The 24,180-nt window shown below is 42.8% G+C and overlaps 3 protein-coding genes across 3 annotated transcripts; all 3 read left to right on the top strand.

Annotated features, from left to right (window-relative positions):
• The first annotated feature begins 1,418 nt into the window (after nt 1-1,418).
• On the top strand, nt 1,419-5,616 carry LOC139648315 (kelch-like protein 26). The gene is made up of 3 exons (XM_071524399.1): nt 1,419-1,445; nt 4,840-5,022; nt 5,488-5,616. The coding sequence occupies exons 2-3, from the start codon at nt 4,841-4,843 to the stop codon at nt 5,510-5,512; spliced, it is 207 nt and encodes a 68-aa protein (XP_071380500.1). The 5' UTR covers nt 1,419-1,445; nt 4,840; the 3' UTR covers nt 5,513-5,616.
• Nucleotides 5,578-9,132, top strand: klhl26 (kelch-like family member 26). The gene has a single exon (XM_071524387.1). It carries the CDS (start codon nt 5,726-5,728, stop codon nt 7,301-7,303), a length of 1,578 nt encoding a protein of 525 aa, XP_071380488.1. The 5' UTR covers nt 5,578-5,725; the 3' UTR covers nt 7,304-9,132.
• A 2,338-nt stretch (nt 9,133-11,470) lies between these two features.
• crtc1b (CREB regulated transcription coactivator 1b) lies at nt 11,471-23,716 on the top strand. The gene is made up of 14 exons (XM_071524410.1): nt 11,471-11,596; nt 13,032-13,148; nt 13,684-13,809; nt 14,291-14,352; nt 14,635-14,729; nt 15,270-15,355; nt 15,451-15,494; nt 16,340-16,563; nt 17,715-17,866; nt 18,452-18,691; nt 20,073-20,159; nt 22,286-22,372; nt 22,479-22,653; nt 23,505-23,716. The coding sequence occupies exons 1-14, from the start codon at nt 11,471-11,473 to the stop codon at nt 23,714-23,716; spliced, it is 1,833 nt and encodes a 610-aa protein (XP_071380511.1).
• The last annotated feature ends 464 nt before the right edge of the window (nt 23,717-24,180 follow it).

Genomic DNA, 24,180 nt, shown 5'->3' with positions numbered 1-24,180 from the left:
GGACTAAGTGTTATGGGGACAGGGCCTTCTCTATCGCTGCCCCAAAACTATGGAATTCTCTTCCTCCCACCATCCGATTCTCCCCCACTATTGAGATCTTCAAGAGTCATCTTAAAACACACTTCTACTCACTAGCTTTTAACTGTTACTAACTTAACTTACCTAGCTCAGGTATTTCCCCTGAAGTCTCTGTAGCCACTTTGGGCTCTGTGTGACCATGTGCCTTTACTATTATTATTATCATTATTATTTATCATCACTCTGTTTTTTTCTCCTCTCTTATTCTGTTTGTTTCCTTCTTTTGTTTTTTATTTTCCTCTGTATGTGTTGTAAAGCACTTTGGATCAACTGTGTTGTGTGTAAAGTGCTATATAAATAAAGTTGAGTTGAGTTGAGTAGTAGTAGTAGTAGTAGTAGCCTAATAGTAGTACTGCAGTGGTAGCAGTATAGTAGTACTGCACTTCTTTTAAAAAAATGTGTATTTTACTTGATTTTATGCATTCTATGTACTCTACTATTTTTTAACTTTATTTTTACTATTATTATTCAGTGGGTTTTATTTCCCATCTTATGTTATGCATTCCTCATTTTTATCTTATTTTTTACTATTATTATCAAGTGGGTATTCTCCATCTTATTTTACATTAATTATGGCATTCTATCCCTGGTTTTATGCTCATTCTATGTCTATTTTCATGTGAAGATGCGTTCTATGTATTCTATTCTCATCTTTATCTTATTTTCACTATTATTATCAAGTTTTATGTGAAGCACTTGGTGCATGTAATTTCTTTGTTGTAAAGCATTTTGAGCTGCATTTCTTGTATGAAAGGTGCTATACAAATGAATGTATTATTATTATTATTAGTTGTAGTAGTAGTAGTAGTAGTAGTAGCAATAGCCGTAGTAGAGTAGAAGTAGTAGCAATAGTTAGCTATAGCATAGTAGCAGCAGCAGCAGCAGTAGTAGTGTAGTAATAGTTGTAGCACTACAGCTATTGCTACTACTATTGCAATAGTTGTAGTAGTAGTAGTAGTAGCCTACTATTGTCCCTGTTTAGCTGAGGACACACTGGAACCCTCTGAAGGACCGCTGAGGGTTCCTGGACCCCAGGTTGGGAACCACTGCAGTAGTCTAATATTGGGCCTATGACTGTGGCGCCGCCTAGTGGCCAGAAGGTGTCAGTACAGGCAGAGGAGGCGTAGTACAGCTGGCAGACAGACAGGTCATCATCATCTTCAGCACAGGACAGCAGACAGGCGGCAGCTCTCTGTATGTCTGTCTGTCTGTCTGCAGGCTGGATGCCTTCAATAAATCATGAACGGGCCAATTACGCCGTTGACCTTCTGGTAATGCGTCTGAAAATGCCCTATGCGTATTGCACTGTGCTAGAAGATGGCGGAGTCGGATGGTGGGGATTTTGCTTCGAAACATCCGCAGAACAGGTGAGAGAGAGCCGGGGAACTGGTGTGTAGATGATGCTGAACTGGTTTCTCGGTGTTTCCCGGTCCGGAGGCTCCGGGGCTCCGGTCCGTAGCCCGGCGGCTGCAGGAGCGACCCGGCGCTGCAGCGGCGGTCCAGGAAACACCGAGGATGTCTGGCCTCCTGGCGTCCAGCTGCTCGGTTTTGTATCGATAGTAGAAAACAGTGGAAATAAAGTAAAGATGCAGTCCAGCCTGTTCGCCGTTAGAGGAGGACACCCACATAGTCTGCTGTGTAGCAGGTGAAGCTGTAACACTGGCGGTATTTTATATGACCAAAGCTATCAGACCAGTTAGTAAATGGGAGGTAAAGCATTGCATTTTCCCATTTTCATACGTGTCATAATTTGTGCACGAGGTGGATTCTGTCTCCTATGATTGATAACTACAGTATCTAATCTAAAGCAATTAACACTGCTGCTATTGATGTCATTGTCATGATTAATTGATAGCCTAAAATGCAACATGAAACCCACACTGGTCAGTACCCCATCAGGTAGGATTAGGTGTGCAACAACAAAACAATAATAATATTGTGCAGGACATTTCTTAACAAACTTACAAAGTGCTGTGAAATGAAAGTGACACTCCATCAGTCACCTAATGAATGAACTGTTTAACTTTGCACAGATGTCGTTTTGATTACAATTAGATAAATTAGTGCTAGATATATTAAACATCTTATCCTTGACTTCGGTCAATCCTGTCCATATTGTCAAGATCAGCCCGGATTTTGTTCTCTTGGATTTTTATGCTGCCCGTTATGACAGCAACCTACAGTATTTTCATTGCTAAAGTTAATTTCCTCATTCAGATAAGCTGAAGCAAGCTGCAATAAATTCCTGTATGCTTTTTTGTACTTGGCAATTAAAACAATTCAGATTGTTGATGAAAAAATGTATAATTTTCATGAATTGCACAGAAAATTTGGAAACCATGGAATATATTGTTGTCTAGTCCCTCTACACATACCTGTAGACTCCCTTTAAATTAATATCTTGTGACCTTTGGACCTCATTTACACCTGGAATTCAAATGTGATCTGCATCTGAAAATCCTGTCTGCTTAATGAACAATCTGATCATGCCCTTGCATTTACACCTGGTGTTTATATGAGTTCTTGTTATCTGTATCCTGTCTTGTGTCTTATGACTGGATGTCATTTTCGGCTTTCATTACACAAAGCAGGCCAGTAGGTGTGGAGGCGGCAACAAAACCTAACATGGCTGCTGTTACTGTACAGCCTGGACTTACTTTTCCTTTATTGCGGAATGATAGTCTTCTACGAATCTCTAGTAGAAAGCGAGGTGATGACGCTTCTACCCGCCATAATGATGTTTCTATGTGACTTGATGACGTTTCTACCTGCTGTGATGACGTTTCTACCCACGGTGATGTCATTTCTACCTGCATCAATGTCGTTTCTAACAGTGGTGATGTCATTTCTACCTGCATCTGTGGTTTCTACCTGTGGTGATGACGTTTCTATTGCGTCAATGTCGTTCTACCTGCGTCGTTGTCGTTTCTACCCGTGGTGATGACGTTTCTACCTGCGTCGATTTTGTTTCTACCTGCATCGATGCTGTTTCTACCCGTGGTGATGTCGTCTCTACCTGTGGTGATGACGTTTCTACTCGCACCGATGTCGTTTCTACCTGTGGTGATGATGTTTCTACCCGCGCCGATGTCGTCTCTACCTGTGGTGATGACGTTTCTACTCGCACCGATGTCGTTTCTACCTGTGGTGATGACGTTTCTACCTGCGGTGATGGTGTTTTCTACTCTCATCGATGTCGTTTCTACCCACGGTGATGTCATTTCTACCTGCATCAATGTCGTTTCTAACAGTGGTGATGTCATTTCTACCTGCATCTGTGGTTTCTACCTGTGGTGATGACGTTTCTACCTGCATTGATGCCATTTCTACCCGTGGCGATGTCGTCTCTACCTGCGGTGATGACGTTTCTACCTGCATCAATGTTGTTTCTACCTGTGGTGATGACGTTTCTACCTGCGGTGATGACGTTTCTATCTGCGGTGATGACGTTTCTACCCATGTAGATGTTGTTTCTACCTGTGTCGATGTCGTTTCTACCTGTGGTAATGACGTTTCTACCTGCATTGATGCCATTTCTACCCGTGGCGATGTCGTCTCTACCTGCGGTGATGACGTTTCTACCTGCATCAATGTTGTTTCTACCTGTGGTGATGATGTTTCTACCTGCGGTGATGACGTTTCTACCCATGTAGATGTTGTTTCTACCTGTGTCGATGTCGTTTCTACCTGTGTCGATGTCGTTTCTACCTGTGGTGATGACGTTTCTACCTGCGGTGATGACGTTTCTACCCGTGTAGATGTCGTTTCTACCTGCGTCGATTTCGTTTCTACCTGCATTGATGCTGTTTCTACCCGTGGCGATGTCGTCTCTACCTGCATCGATTTCGTTTCTACCTGCATTGATGCTGTTTCTACCCGTGGCGATGTCGTCTCTACCTGTGGTGATGTTGTTTCTACTTGCGGTGATGACGTTTCTACCCGAATCGATGTTGTTTCTACCTGTGGTGATGACGTTTCTACCTGCGGTGATGGTGTTTTCTACTCTCACCAATGTCGTTTCTACCTGCGGTGATGATGTTTCTATCTGTGGTGATGACGTTTCTACCTGCAGTGATGACGTTTCTACCCGCATCAATGTCGTTTCTACCTGTGGTGATGACGTTTCTACTTGCGCCGATGTCGTTTCTATCCACGGCAATGTTGTTTTTACACTGTGGGCGTATACTGTCTCACTAATGCGAACACACTATGAATTGCATTTCCACCTGGCTGACTGGCAGATCCAATCACATTCCGAGCGCAGTGCAGCTGTGCACATCTGTACCTTACATGAACATGTGTTTTTCCTCATCCAGATACCAGGATATCCAGATACAGATCACACTTTAATAGTGGGTGGAAATGGGAGCTTCAACCTGCTTGACAGTCATATTACCCACCCACTATCAGAATATATAATATTGAAAAATGACCAAAATCTGTGTTTTCAGCCGAGAAATTAAGGTCTGGAAAAAGCGTTGATATTTTAAATGTCAGAACAAAAGCTCCATGCAACACTGCTATGCAAAAAACACCAGTTTATTGGTTAAGCTTTTGGTACAAGACCTTCATTATCATGTGTTTTTTGCATAGCAGTGTTGCATGGAGCTTTTGTTCTGACATTTTGAGATTTTTTCCTCTATTGCACCTATGCTACATTTTTTGGTGTGCAGATTCCCCCTTTTTGTTATTGATATTTTAAATGGAAAAAATGTAGGAGTCCTGAATTCACTGAACATGACAAGGCCTTTTCTCTTCCAGTATGGCTAATAAGAATAGCACCCTGCGCTGCACATTCTCAGCCCCGAGCCACAGTGCCACCCTCCTGCAGGGCCTGTCGGTCCTGCGAGCCCAGGGCCAGCTGCTAGACGTGGTGCTGGCCATCAACGAGGAGCGCTTCCAGGTCCACAAGGCAGTGCTGGCCTCTTGCAGTGACTACTTCAGGTTAGTCTGTCTCATAAGACTTCTCATTTAAAATGTTAGGCACTCAGCTGATGCTCTCACCCAGAGCAACTTACACTGAGTGCAGCAGTAGAATAAGCTTGACTTCCTAGATCGACAACTTCACAAGCAATATGGGTGGGAGAGGAAGATAGGGGGAGGGAAACGTGAAATGCACTCCAAAATTATTCATTCTCTCTCTCTCTCTCTATCGCTCTCTCTATTGCTCTCTCTTTCCCTCTCTCTTTTGTGTCTCATTTGACTCATCAACTCCACCGAATTCATGTTTACAGGGTTCCCACTAGTCATTGAATTTCTTGAATATCTTGATGTATTCCAGACAGGGAAAGTCAGGGAATTTGATAAATTCCCTAGGGAAGTCAAGGAATATTAGGACATTTTACAAATTGGTCACAGAAATATAGCAGACTGTATTTTACAACTTGTTTCACACATTTTTCTCATTAGATGGTGGTTTTCAGTCCAGCTGTAGTGGAAACCAAACAGCTCACCTCTTCAGAAAAACACCAAACCAGGAAGGAAGAACAATTTTTAGCTCATGGAAGTGCTCTGATTTAGTTATGGAAAGTCATGGAAAATTCTTGGAAGTTTACATCAGGGCCATGATGGGAACCCTGTGTTTAGATGATATGGAGTTCTAAAGGGTCAATCAACTCACCAGCTTTCGTTCTTGCGTTGCAGAGCAATGTTTACCGGAGGTATGAGGGAGTCAAACCAGGATACAATTGAGCTGAAGGGCTTGTCCGCCCGAGGCCTGAAACATATCATTGACTTTGCCTATAGTGCAGAAGTCACTCTCGACCTGGACTGCATTCAGGATGTCCTCGGGGCAGCTGTCTTCCTCCAGATGGTCCCGGTCGTGGAGCTCTGCGAGGAGTTCCTCAAGTCGGCGATGAGCGTGGAGACATGCCTGAACATCGGCCAGATGGCCACCACCTTCAACCTGTCTTCCCTCAAGGAGTCGGTGGACACCTTCACCTTTCGCCACTTCCTCCAAATTGCAGAGGAGGAGGACTTCCTGCACATCCCCATGGAGCGCCTGGTCTTCTTCCTGCAGAGCAACAAGCTGAAGAACTGTAGTGAGATCGATCTCTTTCATGCAGCCATCCGATGGCTCCAGTACGACGAGTCCCGCCGGGCTCAAGCCAACGGGGTGCTCTGCCATGTGCGCTTCCCGCTCATGCGCTCATCGGAGCTGGTGGACAGCGTCCAGACGGTGGACATCATGGTGGAGGACGTGCTGTGCCGGCAGTATCTCCTCGAGGCCTTCAACTACCAGATCCTGCCGTTCCGACAGCATGAGATGCAGTCCCCGCGGACGGTGATCCGGTCCGACGTCATGTCCCTCATCACCTTCGGCGGGACGCCCTACACCGATAACGACCGCACCGTGAGCACCAAGGTGTACTATCTCCCCGACATTGCTTCTCGCCAGTTCAAAGAGCTGACAGAGATGGAGACGGGCTGCAGCCACGCTTGTGTCGCTGTACTCGATAACTTTGTCTATGTGGTCGGCGGACAGCACTTACAGTACCGAAGCGGCGAGGGGGCGGTGGACAGCTGCTTTCGATATGACCCGCACCTGAGCCAATGGCTGCGCATCCAGCCCATGCAGGAGGGACGTATCCAGTTTCAGCTAAACATGCTGCATGGACGTCTGTACGCCACTGGTGGGCGCGATCGATCCGGCAGCCTGTCGTCTGTGGAGTGCTACTGCCCAAAGAAGAACGAGTGGACTTACGTGGAACCGTTAAAACGCAGGATCTGGGGTCACGCGGGGACTACCTGCGGAGACAAGCTGTACATCTCTGGGGGTTACGGCGTCTCGCTGGACGACAAGAAAACTCTTCACTGCTACGACCCGGTGTCCGACCAGTGGGACTTCAGAGCTCCCATGAACGAACCCAGAGTTCTCCACGCCATGATCAGCTCCAAGGAGCGAGTTTACGCCCTGGGCGGTCGCATGGACCATGTCGACCGTTGTTTTGACGTGCTGGCGGTGGAGTATTACAATCCAGAGAACGACCAGTGGACCACCGTCAGTCCCATGCGGGCGGGGCAGTCGGAGGCAGGCTGCTGCTTACTGGACAGAAAGATCTACATCGTCGGGGGCTACAACTGGCACCTGAACAATGTCACGAGCATCGTGCAGGTGTACAACACAGAGACAGATGAGTGGGAGAGGGATTTACACTTCCCAGAGTCCTTTGCTGGCATTGCGTGTACACCAATCATACTTCCACAAACCACCACACAACGCTAACGTGTTCTGACCTGCTGACTGTGACGACTTGATTCCATGTGCTCTTGCTGCTAACTGTTGAGTCAATACAAGGTGTGAACACTGTATAAGCTACTGTGGTCTTAGTTGTGTGTGTGTGGGAGTGTGTGTGTGTGTTCATTTGCGGGAATGACTGAAAAGCAATTGAACAACATTACTCTATACAATGTATTATTTCCCTGTCCTTCCTATGGTTGAGGTTTGTATAATGAATGCTACAGCATCATAATGTTTAATTTGTGGTCAGAACTGTATAAAACCGAGCTAATTGGGATTTTAAATTTGTTTTTTATGTGAAAATGAACTCTTAACAGTCTTTATGTTGAGACACATTTATGTTCGAGAAATAAGGTTATAATTCAGCAAAGAACGGTGGTTTGTATTTGGATAAGTTCAGGGCATAAGGCTTGAGCTCGCTGAAGTTCAGCGTAATCTTGTGCAATATGATAATTGTCTGGTTGAGTTAAAGAATGGATTGATTGGCATATTGATTGATATGCAATTTCCAAACTTCATAAGCCCACTTTCATATTATGGCCAATGGGAATTATCTTACACTTGCCTAGTAGGAAAATTTCTAGCTATGGGCGAATGAGCCAGTAGAACTTAAAGAGTTCTCTTCCAAAATGTCATTACTGGAAGTTCATCATTTTATATTTGTGAAACATAAAGGATCTGGTCTGTAAAAGTGTTATAATTTTGCCAATGAAGGGCTTACGTTGCCTGCTAATCATTAAACAGTAATAATCAGAGTAGGTTCACAACATTCGTTCATTTACAAGTGGTGGAAATCTTGTATAGGAATGAAACTTGTAAATTTCTCACAATGTTGTCTTTAAATGTTGGACATTTTGATTGTACTGAATTTTAACAGTTGAAATCTTTTTTCTGTTTGTTAGTTTGCTTCTTGTAATATTTTGTTTCATGTTAGAGTTTTACCAGTCAAGGAACCAAGAACACGATACCTGAAAATCTTACAGTTGTACTTAAGTCTATTTATCCACAAGTCACATATCAATTTATAGTAATGATTGCACAATTGGACACAAAGCTTGTTGTGTTTCAACATGGAATATGTTAATTATTCCACACTTTCTCTTTGTATCTCTTTGGGTGGCTCAGTTTCTTTTTTACTTCAGATTTGTTCCTTGACACGGCCCTTGTGTCCCCTCACTGAAACACAAATTAATCTCTTGTTCAATGTGACAAACTTTAAAAGTACAATCTGCACCTCTTTCGGCAGCTATGTAAATGATTAGTGTGTGCGTCCGTTGGGATGTCGGTGTCTGCTGCTGTTTATTTGAACCAGGTGTTACGTCTTGTGTATCACACATGCGTTTGTCCCTTGACTGACAATATTACATGCAACCTTGCAAGGGGATATTTGTCACATTTTTGAAAGAAGTGTAGATTTGAGTTCTGACAAATTGCTCATTTACCTGGCGAAAGTAATCGACCCATCCATTCGTCAAGGTTAGTACGGGCTTAGCACAGTAAGGGCGTTTTTATTTTGACTGCATTGCTGCACTTTTCGAAGCAGTATTGATGAGACGTACAGTTTGTTATTTGCCTACCGATTCTGCTGCTGAAGTCTTCGTGGTACTTGGTATGTCTGTAGGGTAGAGGCAAGCTTCAAATTCCTATTTTTCCTCTAAATAATGAAGAGGAGTGTCCATTTTAAACTGTTTCCTATTTGCCTTAGTGTGTCTCTGTCATGTTTTATCTGTACCAGTAAAAAGCACATCATGAATAAGTGCATTATAAAGTAAACCACTGTAATCAAAGGGGAATGTAGACTTTTGTGTAGCTTTATGTGCATCCTTTATTAAAGGTGTTTCATGTATTAAAAATACCCTGCAGTTGTCATTGTCTTGATGGGATGAGGTATTTCCACGACAAATTAACAGAAGTAACACATTGCTTTCCACAGACACTTAAAGGACAATACCACTATGTTTGACATTATTATCATTTATGGCTTATGTGTCTTGTCTTGATAGGACTTTAGACCGATGTTCAATTTGATCAATTATTGAGCGATTTCGTATCCATTTTTGGTAACACTTTACAATAAGGGTACATTAATTAAGAGCTAACTAATGTGTCTGGTAATAATTTACTAATGTTCATGTTAACTAAGGTATTAATTTATACATTATTTAATAGTTTATAAAGATGACTATTAAATACACACCATTAGTAAATGACTACCAGACACATTAGTTAACGGTTAATTAAGGGTTAGTTAATGCTTATTAAACTAACCCTTAATTAATGTACCCTTATTGGAAAGTGTTACCCCATTTTTCATGCTGCGTGTGTTGCAGCACACAAAAGAAACTAGTAGTGACACTGCTGAGGCTAACATGAGTCTTGCATCAAATTTTTTGATTTTTACAGCTTTTTGAGTTGTACTTTTCATAAACACTTTTAGCCTTGTGCCTGTGTTCAGTCAGCACACACTGTGTCCTAAATAACTCAATGGAAAACACACTAGACATTGTCCAAAGTAACAAGACTATACTCCTCCCAAATGAGCATGTTTAGTTTACAATCTCCCAGAACAAATCCCTTTGTATGGCAAGGCAAGGCAAAGCAGCTTTATTTGTATAGCACATTTCATACACTGGGGCAATTCAAAGTGCTTTACAGAGTAATAAAAAATACAGTAAAGGTAAAATAAATGTACAATTAAAAAGTGCAAAAGTACAGACAAGAGATCCACAAGATAAAAGACTTAAAAAGTAAACTAGTGCAGTTCAAATCAAGTGAAATAGAAAGATAAAAGAAAAGACGGTGCAAGAGGATTAGGAAAGTGAAAAGTCTATTAAAATCACATTTAAAAGAAAATAAAAAAGATATAAATAAATATAATAATATAGTGATTCTGTTGAAAAGAACCCATGTTAAGGTTGTGCATGGGAGCATCACATTTAGGAGGGTTGGTGCATGGAGGAATATGTTTTCCGATAAACTCTGTCCAATAAATATTCATTTGTCTTTTAGTTATAAACATGCACTATATTATTTAGAAACAAGCCTTTAATATTCCACCATGAATAAAAGTTAACATAGGATGCATGTTAAGATTCAACTGCATAAATTAGTAGGATAAATTTGGGAAATGTTTTTAGGCAGTGTAGCTGGCAGTTTTCACATCATTTGGACCAACAGGATAATGTTTTTTACACCTTTGGTCCCTCTAGCACATCTCCATAGATTGTTGTCCCATTTGCCAATCACCATCCCTACTGACAGCAATATTGCCTACTACACATTGCCTTAAAAAGTCTCCATATATCATCACCTTGGTTCTTGAATGAATCGTCAAATTATTTGTTCTTGTAGGGTAATGATTATATACTATACATATTTGACTACTAAAACATGAAGCAGTTAAACATGTTGAAGAATTTTGTATGTCTTTCTCATCCTTAAAAAAAATAAATTACGAGTGGCAATACAGTGTATTTCACTAGACCAGTGGTTCTCAAAGTGGGGTCCGGGGACCACCAGGGGTCCCTGGGGGGGTTCCAGGGAGTCCCCACCAAATTGATGAATTGTTAAACTTCTCCATTATTTCATTTACAAGAAGTTAACACAATTAGAGAATGTAGAAGAATGACTGTTTTGATCATAGTTTCACTGTTATCTCTCTACCTACAATACAGATAGTCATGGAATTCTGGACAAAAGCTAGCAATAAAAATATTCTCAGATTTGGGTCCAAGAGACAAAATCTCATCAAATGGGGGTCCGTGGCTCTAATGTGGACTAAATTAGGGGTCCTTGATATGAAAAAGGTTGAGAATCACTGCACTAGGCAACATACTGTATTCATTAGGGTATGTGACACATTCTCCAGATAGTTGTTGTTTTCTATTGAAAAACAAATTGAAAAGTAGTAGGAGGCAAATTTACCTCCTTCAAACTCATCCTGCCTCAAAGCCCTGGAGCCTCGTCATGACTCAACAGGTTCATACAGACTACAGTAAAAGCCAGAGTTATTGATTATCTCCTGGGACAAATTTAGCCTCCTGCAGCCCAAACACACACACACACACAAACACCTGTGCCGCCGTACGTGGTGACGACGGCAGCAGAAGCCCAGCGTCGTGCGTAACGTTTCATTGAGAAGAAGAGGGAAAGATGGCGTCCTCAAACAATCCTCGCAAATTTAGCGAAAAAATCGCTTTGCATAATCAGAAACAGGCAGAAGAGACGGCTGCCTTCGAAGAAGTGATGAAAGACTTAAATATTACCAGAGCTGCACGGGTAAGACCTTCACATCCCCGCTGTTTAAATTTTCTAGCATCGCTGTTTAGCTAGCGAACGTTACGGAGCATTATTGCTAATCTCGACTAGGTAACGTTAACGTCGTTAGCTGCAGCAGTGAAACACCTTCAGATGACAACTTGTTTTCAGACGGCTGGTAGAAAACATACACTCAAGTTGTTTAATCGTGATGTGCAGGTGTAGCGCGCCAGTCGTGCACAGCGTTAACCAGCTGCTCCCAAACTAGTTAACGGTAGCTAGCTTGCTGCTGGAGCTGTGAATAATTGGCACCTGTGCTCCATCCGTATGTGTGGCTGGTTTCAGCAGCGTGTTTACTGACATTTTCATGAAGCCAACTAACTGTCTGACACGGCTGCGTTAGGTAGCTGCTAGGAACTAAACCGGAGCACCACTGGGGTTCCAGTCATGGCAAACACTAGCTAGCTAATGTAATGTCTACTGTGATTTTCTAATAACCGTCCACTACGTAACGTTAGCTCGGTAGCCAGTTAGCATTCAGCAGCACATCAACATCAGCATCATTTGTGTCTTGGGGAAAATAAAACCAGCGCAAAACAATCCCAGTGCCGCTGTTTTACTTGCGCTGGGGTCTGCCCTAGTAGTGTCTGACTTTACCACGTTAGATAACGGTACTGTAACGTCGGGTTAAGCAGGGTGTTGAAGGATGCTCTGCTGTCAGTCACAACACTGGACACGCGGGGCAACTTTTGGGCAACAGCGGCGAGGAGTTGCCGCAGCACAGTTGCTTTAATCACATAAGAAGGACCACCTTGTTGCCAGGAAACATTTGGACTGATTCTTGGCCGTGTGGTTCACGTTGTTGCCTGTTGCTGGGAGCGATGCCCATCTACTGTACATTCCTTGATTTAAAAAAAAAAATCAGACGTGTATTTTGCCAGTTATTGCATAAAAGTTAATTAGAAGTAGTGAGTTGTTTGGTCTGCCAGATTTCTTTGTCTTGCCATTCAAACATCCATCCATTGCATTCGTTCAGAACGTCATTCACGCTGCAAGTCATTGTTGGTAGAAAGAGGACTCCCATCACATGTAGTGTTTTTTTTTGATAGCATGCATGGTTATTTTTTGTGACAGATGTTTGTTTAGGACAGCAGACATGTGGCTAACAGCCAGTGTGCTACATGTAAAATCTGACTGTAAACCTGATTGCTCCCAGTTGTCAGGTGTCACTCACATCTGCTGAAGATTTATTTGCTGTCAGGGATGTTGTCTGCCTTTTTGATTGTTCATGAAACAGCCACACCCACCCATATCATCACTTCTCATCTGTCAGTTAATACATTCATTTCTCATTGTGACACTGTGAACTGACAGGCCTCGTTCATTTTTAGCATCACTTTTTCATGTATCAGATCAATCATTCACTCATGCTTTCATGCAATTTTACTTTGCACAGTTGCAGTTACAGAAGACCCAGTATTTGCAACTAGGGCAGAATCGTGGACAGTACTATGGAGGCTCACTGCCCAATGTCAATCAGATTGGAAATGGCAACATTGACCTGCCTTTTCAGGTGAGCCCTTAGCTTCTCTCAGCCGGTGAATCGTTGTTTTATTCTCGACCAGTGGAACTTTGTCAGCTGTTGGCGATCATCTCAGACATATATAGGCTACAGTTTTCTTTCGTATTGGTGAATAATTGGCCTAATCTTTAGAATTATTAATTTAGGAAAGTCTATAGGCTTACCTCAGTGAACGATGGCAGTAACCTTTTTAGAAATGACCTGCTGGTCACAGCTGTACAGGCTTACTAAGGTTTATCATGGTCCAGGAGCAAAAGGAAGCCAGCCAACTGTAGGCTATACACGGCATACCAATTCTACCCTGAAATGTGAATTTGGATCCTAAATTTAAAAATATATCATTGCTTGTCATGGCTTTCCATCTTTAAATACATTTGCCAACTCGAGCATCAGTATGGGGGCCCATAGCTTGACTCATTTTGAAATGAACACATTTGCACCATTGATACCAAGACATTTTGGGTGTAATTTTGCTGCGCAAGTAAGCTGGTTTGCTTGCCTTATTGACTTGGTGTGTTCACTTCAGAACTCGGTGCTGGATACCAGTCGGACAACCAGGCACCACGGGCTGGTGGAGCGTGTTTACCGCGACCGCAACCGCATCACCTCTCCCCACCGCCGGCCGCTATCTGTCGACAAACATGGACGCCAGATATCCTTCTTCTGAAAGACACGGTGTTGCGGATATGCTAACTCTTGTTCTCAATCCTGGTCCTCGAATTCCACAGCCCTGCTGGTTTTCTATTTTACCTGATAGTTGATTACATTCACCTGCTGTCCCAGGACTCCTTCAGCCCCTGATTACACCAGATGAAGGTAATTAACTAGCTGGTAGGACAGAAAACCAGCAGGACTCTGCTGCTCGAGGACCACTGCGCTAACTTTATCGCAGATGTGTTTGCCTAGATTATTTGGATTGTATTTGACAGTGTTTCTCTTTAAAGTTTATTCCACCATTACAATAGAATAACAGTTTGAAAGAAGTGTTTTTTAAAAGTAATTAGATCAAAATAACATTTGTTTGTGGTCGTCTATTGTTACGTGGTATCTCCTCAGCCAAGGAACATAAAAATATGAATAGCACCGATCTATATCTCATCCTCACAACATTATTACCCTTAACTGAGATTCACATTGACAGCTGTCCCTACGGCTCGGTTTACCTCTCCCCCCCGCCAGACACCAGCTGGAGAAGGTAAGCCATCTCCTCTTGTCCAGTTGCCAAAATGAAAACTAGGCTACAATTGGGTACAATTCAATTTCAAAAATAGAATTTACATGACACTCCGCAGCCTTGCAGCTGTAAAATGTCCAAACTCAACCGACACAAAGAAGGCTGTACCGTGGCGAATAATGGCCTGTAGCGGAGTGTGATTTAATTCTTGACAGATATGATGCTGGAGAACAGGCACAAGGCCAGCATTTGGCGAGGTGGCAGGGTTATTTTGCTGACGTCTCCTCTTTCTAACACGCACAGGACAAATTCAGACTCGGCCTTACACCAGAGCACCATGAATCCTAAGCCCCAGGAGGTGTTTGCAGGGGGATCACAGGAGCTCCAGCCTAAACGAGGTAATGGGAGATCCGGTTACATAGACACAGAGCGGCCTTTATTTATTCATGCACAATGTCCCCATGCGAGTGGCAAGCCCTAAATGCCATAAAGGGGTCGGTGTCACAAAGAAAGTTGTGCTCTCGATTCGAAAATCTAGATCTACACTCTTTGTGAAATATTTATGTGCTAAAAGGATACTGATGGCTGGCAGAGAACTGGTTGACAGGCTCCAGGCAGCTAACCCGTCCCACGGGGGCTCGTCTTCTGAGTGAACCTTACTCAAGATAACTCAGAAAGGAGGATCAATAATTCACTGATTATCCATGGATTATGTCTGTTAATGCCAGAGGCTGTGATGTAATCAAACTAAGAATGGGTAGCATCCACTCTGTCTGTCTGGTCACCTTGCTATTTTTAGGCCCAGTTGAATCTAGCGCACAGTACTATATTCTGCTTGGCTGGCTGGGATATTGATGACTCATTTCCTCAACCAGTTTGATGAATCGTTATGTATTTTGTCATGGCAAGCAACTGTCTCTTGCTGTTTCACTAATTAGTACTGCTGCTAACAGTGCCTGGGACGGAGGATTCTGAGTCAAACGCAGACAAGGACGCGCAGAAACAGATGTGGGATGACAAGAAGGTACCGACGGGAAGGGAAGGGCTACAAGGCGAACACGTGTTACTATACATGTCTGCCACTGGAGAAGGTCGGCTCATATTGTGTTTTCTCCTCAGGATGATTCATCAAAGCCCAAGGCGTGTGACGTCCCTGGAATCAAGTGAGTAGATTTAGTGTATCTGTTTGTTTTTGTTAGTTCTGCTGGACGGAGCATCCTCTCACTCACACACCCTGCCATCTATTTTAACAAGAGACAGTTGTGTTTTTTCCACTGCACAAATTCATGCTGTTTGGTCTAGTACAGGTACATTAGATGTGTGTTGGAAAGGCAGCTCACATGTGATGGGGTTATGTTGGTAATAACACAACCGATGCACATTTCAGTGAAAAACCAAATGCTGCTGATTAAGGTTTGACTGATGTATCGTGCCAGTATCGGCTTTTTTTTATTGAATGTCGGATATTGTCCAGTCATGTCCACCTCTGATCTGATGGAGGTTCCTCCTGCCACAGCTACAGAAAAACAGTCCGGAAAACCTGACATGATATTTTATCTTTGTCTCTATCTTTGTTTTATTCACGGAATTGTTCAATATTGTTTTTTGTAGATTGATTTTTCATTTTATAGTCAGTAATGTCTCCCAGTGTTTCTCCACTATTGAACAGGTGTGGTGGGTCACTCTGCCTTAAAGAGCTGCGGACACTAAAAGAATTTCATCAGTCTGGTTTCAGTGGAGAGTTTTAGTGTCCCATGATGGTCTGAATGCTGTTTCAGAGGCTTTTCCACCCTGATGGACTGAATACTTGATATTGAATACATGGTCAAATTTAAAGATGATGAATATCAGCACAAAATAACATCTATCAGCGGCTTCAGTCTAAAAATATTAGTATCTGTGTCAGCCTTCAGAAACTCTAACCCTAACCTATCTGTATCGTACCCATAGTAGTAGGGTAAAAGAGTAAAAACTTTTCTCATGTTTTGATTCAACTTGTGTCCTCTAGTATATTCCCATCACCAGACCAGGAAGTGAACCCGTCGGTGCTCCCGGCCGCGCACAACACCGGCGGCTCGCTGCCCGACCTGACCAACATCCAGTTCCCTCCGCCGCTCTCCACCCCTCTGGACCCCGAGGACACCGTGGCCTTCCCCGCCCTCAGCTCGTCCAACAGCACCGGCAGCCTGACCACCAACCTCACCCACCTGGGCATCAGCGCCGCCAGCCATGGTAACAACCACCGTGTAAAAAGCGGAAATGTCCACAATGTTGGTGTGGAGTGTGGATCAGTATGTTGGCGTGAGTGTGGAGAGTGGATCAGCAGGAAAACTGATACAATTTGTAAGCTACTGGCTGCCTTTTCACTGTTTAGTATGACGACAACGCCAGTGTTTGTTCCTTCTGAGTTCCTTCTGAGTTCATGGTCGGTCTGTTTCAACATCATCATTCAGTCACTGCCTGTCAGTGGAATTAGGATTTTAGTGTTTTTTTAAAGTTGTTTTTTTAGTGAAAAACCCTGAGCACCAAGCAAGATCAAGGTCTTAGTCACATTTACATCATTATGCAATCAGGCTAAATCTTGGATAGGCATACAGTAAGTATCCGTAAGTTTAGACTGCACATCCATAAGTTTGGACTGCACAATTAATCGTGTGAAATTGTGTATTATGAATTTTAAGTTCCACAATTGATAATCATAGAATATCATCAATGTTGATTTAATTTAGAATGGCCACTGTAGTTGAAAATGGTCAAAATGTTGATAGAAGATGCATAGAGTGCAATAAAATAGTAGATGGCGAAATAATAATAACTTTAGATAGAACCTTTCTAAACAAGATTTACAAGAGTGCTTCATGTTGAAATAAAAAATATATATATTCAGAAGAAGAAGTAGAATGTAAAGTATAATACTGAATTAAAACGCAACAGTAAGACAAAACAGCAGGAAGACGTAAAAGTAATTATAGAAACGCAAGAGTAACCGAACAACAAACTGTACGTAACATGTGTATCAAACTTATTTAAAACAGTAAAATAAAAATAAAAAAGCAATTATAATAATTACTATAAAGTAATCAGTTATGTCATTTTATCCATAGTCTAAGCTAGCTCATGTTATCTTAAAATCTTCTCTGAAGACACAACTGAAAACTTGAGTACACTCACTACAACTTGCTGTTGTGTTGTTTTGTTTGTCGAGAAGCCAATACTGAGTTTTGCTGAGTCGGCCTTAAGTTCCTGCCTTAAATGGAGTCAGTAGTTCAGGTGTTCCCTTGGTTATAGCTGACTGTTGCTGTGTTTGTTTTGCCTTTTCATTTTACAGCATTTTTAAAAAGTGCAATGCAGACAAAGTTATTAGGGTTTTCTTTCCTTCCCAGGGATCCCCACCTCCTCCCAGCCCACCATGACAGTAACGGCGCAGCGCCGGCAGCCGTCTGTGGTGCCGCTCACCCTCAGCGCCGACCTCCACCTCCAGCAGTCCCCACAGCAGCTCTCCCCCACCCTGTCCTCACCCGTCAACATCACCCAGGTGAGGCTCCGCTGCCACAGAGCTGAGATCCAGAGGGGGGGGGGGGGGGGGGGGGGGGGGACTCGAGTCACATGACTTGGACTTGAGTCAGACTTGAGTCACAATTGCTTGAGACTTGACTTGATGTATGAAGAGAAGACTTGAGACTTGACTTGGGTTCTGGCGACTTGGGACTTGACTCTGACTTGTACTTTGATGACTTGAAAAGGTTTCTAAAGTCTTGACTTGAGATCTTGTGTTTGTGTAAATGACTTAGATTGAAAGTGATGAGATTTGTTCCAGCAGACGACTGAATTTAAATTCTGTTTTCTGAATTTGTATGGAATGATTGAATTTATTGAAGTTGAAACTGATTATAGAAATCAAACTCATGATGCTCTTACCAAGTTTTTATCCTATTAAAACCATATTGCATTGAAAAGTCCTAGATATTTAGTTTTCTTTAAGATATTAAATTGATACTGGACTCTTGATTTGTTCTGACTTGACTTAGCGTTCTACATTTAGACTTGGGACTTGACTTGGGACTTGACTTGAGTCTTGTGCCACCACGGGACTGTACAGCACCTGTGTGTCTCTTCCCAGGCGGTGCCGATGGAGGCGCTGACCCTGGAGCAGCAGCTCTCTCAGTACCCGCTGTTCAACCAGCTGACGGCTCAGGCCCAGGCTCAGCTGCTCAGCGACCTGCAGAAGCAGCAGCAGGCTCTGCCTCAGGGCATCCGGCTCATCACCTTGCCCACCGCGGCCACCACCGGCACCGCCACCGCCACCAACCCCTCCCCCGACAGCCAGAACCACACCACCGCCGGCATCAACATCAGCTCGGTAAGGCGACGAGAAGCCGGGTCAAAAACTGAAGGGGGGGGGGGAGGAAAAAGAAGGAGATTACGAATGATCTGACGAAATGGCTGGGCCCGTTTTGCTTAAACTTAAGTTGTTATTCATTTATTTTTTTCCCATGTGCACTGCGTAAATTCCTCCATAGGTTCTTAGACTATCCAGTATGCAGCCTAATGACTTCACCTGTCCTTTTTATGACTGACTTAATTACTAGAAATATGTCTTTGATGGCTGCCAGGAAATTATTTCATATATACATAAGGCTTAAAAGTCCAACACTCTTCAAACATAGGTGTGTAGGTTCCAGGAACGTATCAAGTCAACCAGCATGGAGAGAATCCACACACTGCTTAACAAGTGGGGGAAAAAAGTCCTTCTCAATGAGGTTTCCAACAATATATTATATTTTATTGCATGATGCTGATAACAAAGTAAAGTGCAAAGTGTTCAAGTGCTGTAGAAAACTCAGATGTTTCGATCATATCTTCAGTGACTGAGGAAGATGTGATCGAAAGGTTTGACACAGTTTTGTCTATTTATTTTGTTATTATTTATTTTGTTTTGTTATTTTGTTATGAGCATCATGTAATAATTTTCGTAACCCTCAGTGAGAAGGACTTTTTTCCTCTTAAGTAGTGTGCAGATTCTCTCCATGCTGGTTGAAAGGAAATTATTTCAGTCATGAGAATTATTTTGGCTGCCATGATTTTTTTTTTTTGTTGCCTTGAAAACAAACGATTTCATTAGTCTGTGTGATGTTAATCATTCAGATAAGGAAGATCTTTGTAGGTGTTGTAAGATTAAGGCTCTAAACATTTGGCACCAGGAGTTTTACCAAGCATCTTCTAACCTTTTTTTTTTGTTTGGGTTATTAAGACATTTTGAGATGTAGTCGGTCCAAGGTGCAGATTGTTAAAGCAAAAATTGTCAGACATAAGCTTCAAAACTGACATTCAAGGATGGGACCACGGCAGATTTTTTTTTGTCCACCTTCCAAAAAACACAAGTTTTACACATTTGCCATTCTATCAGCCACAGCCAGAGTTTTCCCACATTTTGTTGGGTGACTAGTGTTAATTTCCCACCCTGAACCTTGGACATACTTCACATGACTAGTAATGATAATAACAATAATGCATTTTATTTGTACTGCACTTTTCATTCACAGTGAATCTCAAAGTGCTACAGAGTTAAAAAACAAAACAAAAACAAAGAAAGTAATCACTAAAAAGGTAAGGAATGAAAAGGTTTTTAGGCCTGTCTTCAGGTAGTAGTAGACCCTTGGCCCATCTCACATCCCTTCCTATGAGATCTGTGTGTGACTGTCATGGAGCTCGGTGCTAGCTAACCCTCTTCCCTCCAACAGTACCGCAATCAGACTGGCTCACCAGCCAATCAGTCTCCAACCTCCCCAGTCTCCAATCAAGGCTTCTCCCCCGGCGGCTCGCCTCAAGTAAGGGCCCACCCACCGAGCTAGCTGCTTTCCGGGGAAGGGCTTTGCGTCTGGGGAAAAGCTAATTCTAGATCAGTCAGACTGCTTCTCATTCTTTTATCGGCAGTTAACCATTCATGGTGTCAATGGCTGCATAACCCATTTCCTCTTCACCGCTGTCACTGTTCACTGTATGCATGATAACATGGCGGGAGTTCGGGGATGGAGGCCCTTAGCGTTTGATGCTCTGAATACGATCTTCATCTTTGAGCTTGCAGAATTCAAATCTCCTCAGTAGTTGCTACACCTTCATGAAACAAAAGCTCTCATTTGTTTGAGTTGCGATTTACGAGAGCTGTGACATTGTTTTCCCTGGTTTTGTTGTGTACACGACACTAGAGCTGCAACGATTAATCGATTAGTTGTCAACTATTAAATTAATCGCCAACTATTTTGATAATCGATTAATAGGTTTGAGTAATTTTTAAAGAAAAATAAGTCAAAATTCTCTGATTCCAGCTTCTTAAATGTGAATATTTTCTGGTTTCTTTACTCCTCTATGACAGTAAACTGAATATCTTTGGGTTGTGGACAAAACAAGACATTTGAGGACGTCATCTTGGGCTTTGGGAAACACTGATCCACATTTTTCACCATTTTCTGACATTTTATAGACCAAACAACTAATCGATTAATCGAGAAAATAATCGACAGATTAATCGACAATGAAAATAATCGTTAGTTGCAGCCCTACACGACACAAAATACAGCAGTGACATCCGAGAGGGCGTTTTTTACTGTGATGATGGTGATGCAGTAGGTGTGAGGCACAGCCAAGCTTTAATTCAGTGGTTAACTGGCGTGCTGTCTGAAGAGTTTCTTCAAAATAATATATTTGCATAATGATCAAAAAGGAGAAAACAAGATATCTTACTACTATCTTACCACCAGAGTTGGTATAGCAACCAATGAAGCATGGCTGCCTGTACTTTATGGAAATTGTCAGCACAGTCGGAACATTTCTTAGAAGAGAAACGTAGTAGAAGTAGAAACGACCTGTTGTATAATAGTCTGAGTATCGAGTCGGACATCATAGTCACATCAGCTGCTTGTCGTTTGCTGGGTTATAGCGAGTCAAGTGCTTTCTAGCCGCTAGCTGGCAGTTTGTATCTGCTGTTCACTTGCACACAGTCACAAAGATATCACTCCTTCTGTTGGGGAAAAGTCATCAAATACTCAAACCTTTATCCCAGCTTCAGTAAAATGTATATCAAGAGGAAAGGCAAATACAGCTGTTTGTTTTTTTAATAGTAAATAATACATTTTATTTGTATCACGCTTTTCAAAGACGCCTCACAGCAAAAGAAAATGTCAAAAAAAGGATTGCATTAAGTTGAAAGCAGTGTAGAAACAATAAGAGCCATGAGATAAAAAAAAATCAACCAAACAAATATTTCAAATAGCAAACTTAAAGAATGGAGGAGAACAAGGGAGAAAATTATATATTAAAGGCTATTGTGAACAGATGAGTTTTGAAAGCTTTTTTCAAAGGTGGATAGTAAAGGAGAGTCTCTGATATGTAGATGATTATGCAGATGATTGCCATTATTAAATCAACCAATCAAGCTTTAAAAAGTCTAGAATTAAAAAGGAACCAGAAGCCTCAGGTGTAAGTGCCACAACAACACAAATATAAACCCCAGTGAAGCCCGGGCCTTGCATGCTGGCCCGTGATTAGCACTAATTTCCCCTCCATTAAATCCTTGGGTGCCTCCTTGTGTAAGAGGTTAGTGTCGGAAACGGTTCGGCCAAACAGGGACTCCGCCGCTAAGGGAAAGCATATCAAAACAGTGTTGAATCTCCATGTCCAGTGGTGCTTTCCTCATCGCAAGTGTATTTTAACGAGTCGATCTGTGTTTGTGCCGTCATGAAAACCATTCGCTTTGGTCAATGCTCAGTCTGACCGTTCTTTGACTTTGCGTCCAGCTTGTGTTTTCTGTCATTGCATCGCTGCAGCGTCTGCTTGTGGGAACCGGACAACTCGCCTCCTCGCTACTTCTGTCTCAGTGTTTTTCATTTCAGGTGCCGTTTGTGACAGTTTGTGTTTTAATTTAGAACATTTTATGGCTCGATTGTTTTCCTTCCAGCACATTCCTGTGGTGGGCAGCATATTCGGCGACTCCTTCTACGATCAGCAGTTGGCATCAAGACAGACCAACGCTCTCTCTCACCAGGTGACGCAAGCTGCACTAACTAACCAATAAGCAACAATCACAAAAATATGTTTTCTTCAAATAGCACCTGACTCTCCCACTCTCCGCCCCGTTCCCTCCTGTCCAGCTGGAGCAGTTCAACATGATCGAGAACCCCATCAGCTCCACCAGCCTCTACAACCAGTGCTCCACCCTCAACTACACACAGGCGGCCATGATGGGCCTCACTGGGAGCAGCCTGCAAGACTCGCAGCAGCTCGGCTACAGTAGCCATGGCAACATCCCCAACATCATCCTCACAGGTACCAGCGGCTCCAGTCCACCAGACGCTTTCATCTTATTTCACTTAAGCGGCATTACATTTTATATTTTAAGCGTTGAGTTTAAATCCTTATCCAGATTGACTGAGCAGGTGGGGGTTCAGGTTTTTTTTTGCCTTTATTATGATAGTTTACAGTAGAGATGGACAGGATCAGCTGAGAGAGGGGAGGGGGGGGGGGGTGGCACACGACTAAGTAGGGCTGGGCGATATGGTTGAAATCAATATCACGATAATCATGTGATGTTAGGTGTGAGGTCAAACAAAACAGAAATATTCAAATAGTATTCCTACCATACCTCATTTTATGAGAGTTTTTAAGTAAAATTTGCTTGTCATCATCAATTCAGACAGCAGAAATGTGTGTCACGATATTAAAATATCTTCATATCATCATGATATGATTCCACTGAAAGACCATAAACGATAATATTGAATTATCGCCCAGCCTTACGACTAAGGTCCTGGGCCGGGTTTCGAACCCAGGATGTCACGGTTACATGGTACGCGCCTTAAAGGCCACTAAAAAGAAAAAAGGTGTAAAAAAAATGTATCCTTGTGAGCAGGTTTTAAATTAAAACCCTAAATCTGCTTTTGTCTCTTTATTGAATGTTTCACACAGTACCTGATTCTATGCATGAAATACCATTGAAAACAGGTAGGGTGATATAAAATATATGTACTTGTCTCGGCCAGTAAAAATTATTGTTGGCAGATGAATTTATCTTGTTGACCAGCCACAGAAAGTTAAGTTCAGACACTGGTTGCAACTGTATTTAACTGCATGTTTGAACCTGTATAATGGCTGACCTCTGACTCTGATGTCACACGCAGTCACAGGTGAATCTCCGCCCAGCCTGTCCAAAGAGCTGACCAACTCGCTGGCGGGCGTCGGCGACGTCAGCTTCGACGCAGACTCTCAGTTCCCGCTGGACGAGCTGAAGATCGACCCGCTCACCTTGGACGGGCTGCACATGCTCAACGACCCCGACATGGTGCTCACCGACCCCGCCACCGAGGACACCTTCAGGATGGACAGGCTGTGAGGGGGGGTGGTGGGGGGTGGGGGGAGTGGAGTGGAGTGCTGACCGTGGCCAAGAAAAAACAAGAAGTTATACTCGGAAAAAAAAAAAAAAAACGCTCTTAACTCGGGAATGGAGAGAAACAAAGGGCGGGGGCGAAACCTGTCCCTCGTTGCATGGCCGTCCAGCTGTCCGACCTCGCCCTCGACTCCGCGAAGCCCTCGGAAACGACGCGCCGCCAAAAGACAACAGGGAAAAGAGACTTCCAGCGGCTTGCCGGGGAATGGCCTCGCTGTCGTTCTGAATGAGATTGGTCGCTCAGCGCTTTCGCTAGCCTGCTGTGTTTACAGTGTAACATTACATGCCACATATATTCCAACGACGCACATTTGACTATTTTTTTTTTTTTTTTTTTTTTTTCTTTTCATATCCACTTTAAAATTTCCTTTTTATTTATATTTGCTCGTAGCAGGAAGCTGCTAGGACAG

The sequence above is a fragment of the Centroberyx affinis genome, unplaced genomic scaffold, assembly GCF_046629955.1.
Source record: "Centroberyx affinis isolate AG114_WGS23_722 - 3 ecotype Tasmania unplaced genomic scaffold, CSIRO-AGI_Caff_v1 ptg000106l_1, whole genome shotgun sequence".
Taxonomy (NCBI): domain Eukaryota; kingdom Metazoa; phylum Chordata; class Actinopteri; order Beryciformes; family Berycidae; genus Centroberyx; species Centroberyx affinis.
This window is presented reverse-complemented; position numbering and strand designations above follow the sequence as displayed.